The following is a 7,462-nucleotide window of genomic DNA, read 5'->3' as shown; positions in this document are numbered from 1 at the left end:
GAAATAATAATAATAATAATAATAATAATAATAATAATAATAATAATAATACATTTTAAGATGTATTCATGCTTTTTCTAGGTTGCATTTTGCTTCTCATCTACCTACAGATATTAAGGTTGTTATAGGCAACAAAAATAAACACGAGACTGAATGTAAAAAATTAAGACTTAAACTATGGAACCTTGTTTCCTTCACTGAAAAAATAAGTAAATAAAGTAAACAATAAAATAATATTCAGGCAGCACTGAGTCAAAATGTCAAATTGTTATGTCTTTTTGGGTTTTTATCCCAAAACTTCAGGTTAGGTTTTTCAAAATGTCGAGTTACTCACTCTGACTTGTGAATAAGTTGAAATCTTAAGCTATTTAGTTGAAACTTTGTGAGTTACAAACTTGCTGAATTATGGCTTACAAAACAAACAAATAAATAAATAAAACATCAGTGACATAAAGCCTTGCAACCATAAAACCATAAGACTTTACTGTTAGTCTTTGTCAGTTTGGGCAATTTCAGTGTCAACGTTTAATTGTCAGTGTTGTGTTCAGTTTTTCAGACCTAAATGAAAAGCTGCAGATCTTGTCTTTTCCCTAATTACTGCCAGACTTGTTGAATCAATGAACAATTAAATAGAACCTGTGTGACAGAGTGAAGGAGGATAACAGAAAAAGCAACACATTGTGCAACAATCTAAAGAAACTGCTGAAAAACAAAATAACTGACATCTAAATGATCCCCGAGACTTTTGGGAAAACATTCTGTGGCAAAAAGTTGAACTTCTGGAAAAGTTTGTGTCCAGTCATATCTGGTATAAAACTAATCAAAAGCATGTCACTAACACAGTATTTTTATTATTATTATTTTTTTTTTTTTTTTTAAAAAGATCATATCAACATTAAAACATAGTGGTGGCAGTGTGATAGTCTGCTGGTTGCTTTGCTGCTTTACTAACTGGACAACAACACACTCTGAATGGCTAGAGAAATAAAATGAAAGTTTTGAAGTGGCCTAGTCAATGTCTGGAAATAAATCAGACTCAGATGCTTTGGTATGACCTTAAACAGACCATTCTGTTGAATGTAAACCCTCCAGTATGTCTAAATTATCACAATTCTGCAAAAAAGAGTGGGACAAAATTTGAAAGAATAATTGCCAGTTATTGCAAATATTTGATTACAGTTCTTGCTGCCAAATGTGGTAGAAGACTGTTTTAGATTTTAGGGGTAATTACTTATTTACGGGGGACGGGTAGATTTGGATGGTTGTTTTTCTCTTAATAAATGAAATCATCATTTAAAAAATTGCAGTTTGTATTTACTCGTGTTATCTTTTTAAAATCTGTTTTTGATGATTTGAAATATAGAAGAATGACAAATGTAAACTCCTGTGCAGCACCATCTTTCACATAATCAATCCGCTTCAGATTGTTCTTGTTTTCTATGATCTAAGTTTGATAATGTGGATCGCACAGTCTTATTAAACACATTACATCAGGTGGTGTGTGTGTCTGCATAAGACTTGTTTAAATTTATTCTTGCAGACAAATGTTTTTCTCACTCACTAATAATTTCTCGTCAAAAGATTGGACTTTTGACATCAGGCACTTTGTGACACTGACTGCGAAAGATTCTTTGTAAATAAACCTCTCTTAGTTAAGACCCCAGGCTGCACAAGAGTCTGTGCCCAAGGTTTTCTATGTCAGTTTTCTACAAATTGTTCTTGTGCCTTTCCATTTCAAAATAATTTTGGAAATGCCCTGCACAGTGTAGTCCCCAGAGTGATAAACATGACCATCTCTTCTTGTCTGCTGCTCCCTCTCTTGCTATTCCACTCTGCAAACTCAGTATCCAGACATGCAATAGGCCTAAAACACTGGGGTTGCCAAAAGCCCAAAGTTCTGTAAGGTACTGAGAAATAGCAGCCAAAGTCGGAGGAACAAACTGTGATTTACAACTTGATTAGGATTAACAGGTTAAAATAACAACAAAACCATGCCAGTATTTTTAAGAGCAGACTGACACCATAGGCATGACAGTATCCAGATGTAAACATCCGGTTTGTTTGATGTTTTTCACCTTGAGTTTGTAAACCCACACGTGATTGCTATTTTTTTAATGAGTTTAGATAAATGTAAACGTTTTTATCAGGTATAGTTGTTTTGCCATCTGCTTTAGATGTGCCAGTTTGTGAAGCAGCAAGATTCATAACACTAAGAAACCACCTGTCGTCACCGCTGACGGCCGCGGTTAATAAACTGCTTTAATCGGCACAGGTTCGATAATCAAGGGTTTATAAAGTGTGTTCCTGTGTGGGGTTTTAATGAGCATGTCCACAAGATCACTCTCTCCGTCACACAAACAAACACACGCACGCACGCACACTTTGACACACTGACCTAGTTTCTGTGTGCAAGCGTGCACACACTATCTTGTGCCCTCTGCTCATGAGGACAACAACACTCATTGAGTGACCACATAAATTAGAATTAGTATAAACAGTCCTTTCCGACTTCCTGAAATGTGAAAATATATGTCCTCTGCTCACGCAGAACTGTTAATCTGTTTTTCTGCGCGCAAGATGGTGGTGGGAGATGTAGATCCATGTTTTCCTCAGCTCACGTGTACCGGCTGCTCGGCAGCGCCCGTCAAGCTGTCGCTAAAGTGAAGAGAGCTTATTATGGGAGCTGCTCCTGCTGTCCTATATCAACAGCAGCCAGCATTTCTGCAGTCATCTCCAGCCATGGCTCCAAGTGGACGCTGTCATCTCAGCTGGCAGAGCACGAAACCCTGCGGAAGGCGTCGTTTTTAAGCCGTTCGGGTAAGTAACTCTGAGCTTTATTGATATTTTGGACTGTGAGTAAAAGATCGATTGCGGAATTGGAGGAGGCTGGAGGAGAAGGGCTGTGTTACGATTCGGTCAGCTTTGCTGCAGACTCATAAATGCTCATAGGACACCTGCATTTATGCATTTTAAAGTTTCTGTTCAGATTTTTTTAAGCATGTGCAACATGCAATAATATGCAACGACGGTAACAACAACAGCAACACAATACAATGCAAGGAAAGCAATAGTAGTGGTAATAACAGAGGGACAATACTATAAATGGTTTTAAAACAGATTAGTATATTTCATAGTTAGTGAAACGCGAACACCATTAGCTGATACTTTATTTAAAAGACCTTCGTACATATTCTGGAGCCAGTATTGACTCTTGAATAAAAACAACATCAGCTCACAGACAGATTTTTACAGTGCATCTCTGTAGGGTTAGTTTTTAGACACTTTTAGTTTTTAGACTGGTCGCTGTTGCATTAAATTATGTCGGTGCTTATAGTGTCTAAGATTGTTTCTTCAAGTGTGGTGGTGGTAAGATAAAGGACAAAGAGTTCCGTTTTAATATCAAGTGCTATATATATATTACGTACCTTATATTTGTGTTATACAGTGCTCATATGTCCTTTGACATAGTTGGTACTTCATAAATCTAGTTCTGACAGCATTTATTTGTTTGAGTTTGGCTGTCATGTAACGCAGATGACATAGAGAGTTATATGTTAGAGAACTCTGTGCTTTTAGTGGATAAATATAAAGTTCTTTGTTCTTTTTTTAAATTATACTAAACAGAAAAAATGTCATTTGCAAATACTGATTGTGTGAAAAAAAAGAGAAAATTCTCATTGGATCCAGACACATTTAAAACTCTCTGATTTATCAGCACGTTGGTAGCTCCATAGTTACACATTTGCCCAGCAAGCACAAGAACCCTGAACTCTGAAAGAAACCTGAGACTAGAAAAACACTCAAATTGGGGCTTTGACAGAAAGACAATCACGTGTAAAAATGTGGTGACTCCCTGTGAATAATGGAGCAGCCAAACGCAGCTTCTTTATTATATCAGGGCTTTAAAAACATACAATTATAAAAGAAAATAATTAATGAAGCATTTCAGGAAGCTATAATTAAGTGGGTAAATAGTGTTAAAGCAGATAATTATAGAATTGGAGATGTTTGTCCCTAAACACAAAACCTGTTCAGTGCTACCAGCATAAACTGAGTTCACACTGTACTGCAATTCATGGCTTGTGTAATCCCAGCACAGTAAAATCTTAACCCTGCACTGCCCTTTTAAACACACCTTTGATTTTATGACACCACAGTGGGCTGATTTGCTTCAGAATGAAGCGAGGTCTGAAATCACAGTGCCAGATTTTCCCCTCCCTCGGAGAGCGGGCTAAGAGACCGAAGTGGATGACTCCAGCACAAGACTGGGGAAACCTGCCCCATCACGTCGTCCTGCAGATCTTCCAGCATCTGTCCCTGGTCGACCGGGCCAGGGCATCATCCGTGTGCCGGTGCTGGAATGACGTCTTTCACACCCCTGACCTGTGGAGGAAGTTTGAGTTTGAGCTCAATCAGCCAGCCACGTCCTACTTACGCTCCACTCACCCTGACCTCATTCAGCAGATCATCAAGAAGCATGCCCAACACCTGCAGTATGTTAGCTTCAAAGTAAGAGCCTCCCCTGCCGTCTCTCATTTCCTCTCACCTGTTTCACCTGCTGTGGCCTCTTTCTCTTCTTCCATTTTCACAACACACTGTCTTATAAACAATACCTGCCCTCCTTAATCTGAACTGCTGCAGAATTGAGCATCACATGTCAGCAGTCTTGGCATCGACGTGCTTAATTATCTCAAGTGATTCTTACACCTCAGTCTTTCATCAATTATTTTAATGTCTCTTTCCTCCTCTCCAAAATGTTGAATCACTGCTGGTAAATCAGGTGGACAGCTGCACCGAATCTGCAGAGGCAGCTTGTGACATTCTCTCTCAGCTAGTGAACTGCACCATCAAGACCCTGGGGCTGATTTCTACAGCACGGCCCAGCTTCATGGATGTATCTCAAGTAAGAAATGGCCTGTTTATATTTGATTTTTTTTTAAACACACGTAATATATGCTGGTATTTCAAGTCATCATGAAGATTGTATTCACCTCTTCCCCTGGTGCATTATTATTTTTTGCACTTCCTGTAAAAAGATTTGCACAGTTTTCTACATCAGCAATAACAGATAATGAATCCTGGTTTGATGAACATCGTTGGTATCTCCTCAGGCCCATTTTGTGTCTGCCCTGACGGTGGTGTTCGTAAACTCCAAGTCATTATCCTCCATCAGGATCGATGACACCCCAGTGGATGATCCGTCCCTGAAGGTGCTGGTTGCCAACAACAGTGACACCCTTAAGTTGCTGAAGATGAGCAGCTGTCCTCATGTCTCCCCAGCTGGTTAGTACACCTACAGTATTTTAGCTTCAAAGTGGGCACTGTGAATACTCATCAGCAAGTTGCTCAATTTTGCTTTTCTTGGAACTGAGGTACTTCAGCATGGAACTGATTGCCAAAAAGAAAATTAAATTCACAGACTGTTTATGAAGGTGAACATAAGCAACATGATGTCACCTGTCAGCTTATGGACTCCCATTATGAAGCCTTTAAACTATATGACAGGGGAGTTGAGCTGACCCTAAACCCAAGCACACTATAGGCCAGTTGGGTAGTAACCTGACAGTCACAAGGTGGCCCCACCGTGAAATCGTACCGTACCACCATAAAATCATCAGGAAAGTGTTTATTGTGGCCATAAAGCAAGTGAGAAGTAACGTTATCTTCTTATAGATTTCTTTACAGTTGACCCCTGCTGCCCAAGAAAGAATGCAGCTTTAAGGACAAACCTTTAATACCCAGAAGCTATGAACACCTTTTAGTATACAGTCTGTGATTAAGGGTACAACCGTGCCTCAGCTAACATACTCATATTTAAAAGGTATATACATTCTCAAAGGCTCTAAAACATTAAGACACTCTTCTCTCTTTTTCATAAGGTATCTTGTGTGTGGCAGACCAGTGTCATGGCCTCAGGGAGCTGGCGTTGAACTACCATCTCTTAAGTGATGAGCTTCTTCTTGCCCTGTCTTCTGAAAAACACGTTCACTTGGAACACCTGCGCATTGACGTGGTGAGTGAAAACCCCGGCCAAACACATTTTCACACCATCAAGAGGAGCAGCTGGGAGGCTTTGATCCGCCACTCGCCGAAGGTCAACATAGTCATGTATTTCTACTTGTATGAGGAGGAGTTTGAGCCCTTTTTCTGCGAGGAGACCCCCGTCACCCACCTGTACTTTGGCCGAGCTGTTAGTAAAATGATGCTAGGCCGCATTGGACTGAACTGCCCTCGGCTGGTGGAGCTGGTTGTGTGCGCCAATGGCATTGAGCCCCTGGATGAGGAGCTAATCCGCATCGGGGAGCGCTGCAAGAGCTTGACAGCGATCGGGCTAGGCGAGTGTGAGGTGACCTGCAGTGGCTTTGTGGAGTTTGTGAAGATGTGCGGGGGCAGGCTGACACAGCTGTCAATCATGGAGGAGGTGCTGATCCCAGACAGCAGCTATAACATAGAGCAGATCCACAGTGAGGTGTCGAAGCACCTCGGGCGGATGTGGTTTCCTGATATGATGCCCACCTGGTAGGCTGACATGAAGCCAGAGCTATCAATGATGGCATTAAACTATGGTTACAGTTTACAATTTTAATAGACATAACATTTAGAAAAGGAAAAACGAAAAATCCATTTCAAGATGGCCCCTGACTGGAAAGCCCTGCTTGGAGAAAGACTTTGGGCCAGTGAACCACAGGCATATACGTTTGGCTTTGTGTAAGGTTGGAACCCTGTTTTCCCAGGTGAAAATCCACTGCCAGCGCACCACCATCACCCTATCTCTATCATGTGAAAATTATTTGATTTCTTATGTTCTTGCACATTTGTCACACTTACATGTTTCAGATCATCAAACGAATCTTAATGTCATACAAAGAGTCAGAATGAATACAAAATGCAGTTTTTAAATAACAATTAAATTTATTAAGGGAACAAAAGCAATCCAAATCTACCTGATCCTGTGGGAAAGAGTAACTGACCCCTAAACCTAATAAGGGGTTGTGCCACTCTTGGCAACAAGAGCTGCAATCAAGTGTTTGTGATAATTTGCAATGATTTTTGCCCACTCTTCTTTGCAGAAGAAGAGTTGAAAACACTTAAGGTCATGGCAAAGTATCTCAATCTAACTTCATACTTTCACTTGGCTTCTCCCAAACATTCACTTTGTTTGTTTTTCGGGGGTGGGGTAGGGGGTTGTTTTTTTGAGCCATTCAGAGGTGGACCTGCTGATGTGTTTCAAATCATTACCGTGCTGCGTAACCCAAGTTTGATTGAGCTTCAGTCCATGAAATGATGACCAGAAATTCTCCTTCAGGATCTTCTGGTAGAGAGCAGAATTTATGGTTAATTACAGCAGGTCATCCAGGTCCTAAAGCAGATAGTTTGATTGCAGTTCTTGCTACCAACAGTGGCACAACCACTTATCAGGTTTAGGGGGAATTTGTCTTTCAAACACGTGCCAGGTAGATTT

General features: G+C 40.3%; 1 protein-coding gene across 1 annotated transcript; it reads left to right on the top strand.

The window, feature by feature from the left end:
- The first annotated feature begins 2,660 nt into the window (after positions 1–2,660).
- On the top strand, positions 2,661–6,680 carry fbxl3l (F-box and leucine-rich repeat protein 3, like). The gene is made up of 5 exons (XM_005719792.1): positions 2,661–2,817; positions 4,158–4,509; positions 4,781–4,903; positions 5,112–5,283; positions 5,880–6,680. The coding sequence occupies exons 2-5, from the start codon at positions 4,177–4,179 to the stop codon at positions 6,521–6,523; spliced, it is 1,272 nt and encodes a 423-aa protein (XP_005719849.1). The 5' UTR covers positions 2,661–2,817; positions 4,158–4,176; the 3' UTR covers positions 6,524–6,680.
- Positions 6,681–7,462: the final 782 nt, after the last annotated feature.

The sequence above is a fragment of the Pundamilia nyererei genome, unplaced genomic scaffold (assembly GCF_000239375.1).
Source record: "Pundamilia nyererei isolate P.nyererei 1_Seehausen unplaced genomic scaffold, PunNye1.0 scaffold00001, whole genome shotgun sequence".
Taxonomy (NCBI): Eukaryota; Metazoa; Chordata; class Actinopteri; order Cichliformes; family Cichlidae; genus Pundamilia; species Pundamilia nyererei.
The sequence above is the reverse complement of the archived record's forward strand: the minus strand, read 5'-3'. Positions and strand labels throughout refer to the sequence as shown.

What these genes read in the sequence shown, in the direction of transcription:
- fbxl3l (XM_005719792.1), top strand. Translation starts at nt 4,177, where the DNA reads ATGAAGCGAGGTCTGAAATCACAGTGCCAGATTTTCCCCTCCCTCGGA. An exon ending in TGCAGTATGTTAGCTTCAAA is followed by an intron (nt 4,510 to 4,780) that starts GTAAGAGCCTCC and finishes CTGGTAAATCAG; the next exon opens with GTGGACAGCTGCACCGAATC. An exon ending in GCTTCATGGATGTATCTCAA is followed by an intron (nt 4,904 to 5,111) that starts GTAAGAAATGGC and finishes GTATCTCCTCAG; the next exon opens with GCCCATTTTGTGTCTGCCCT.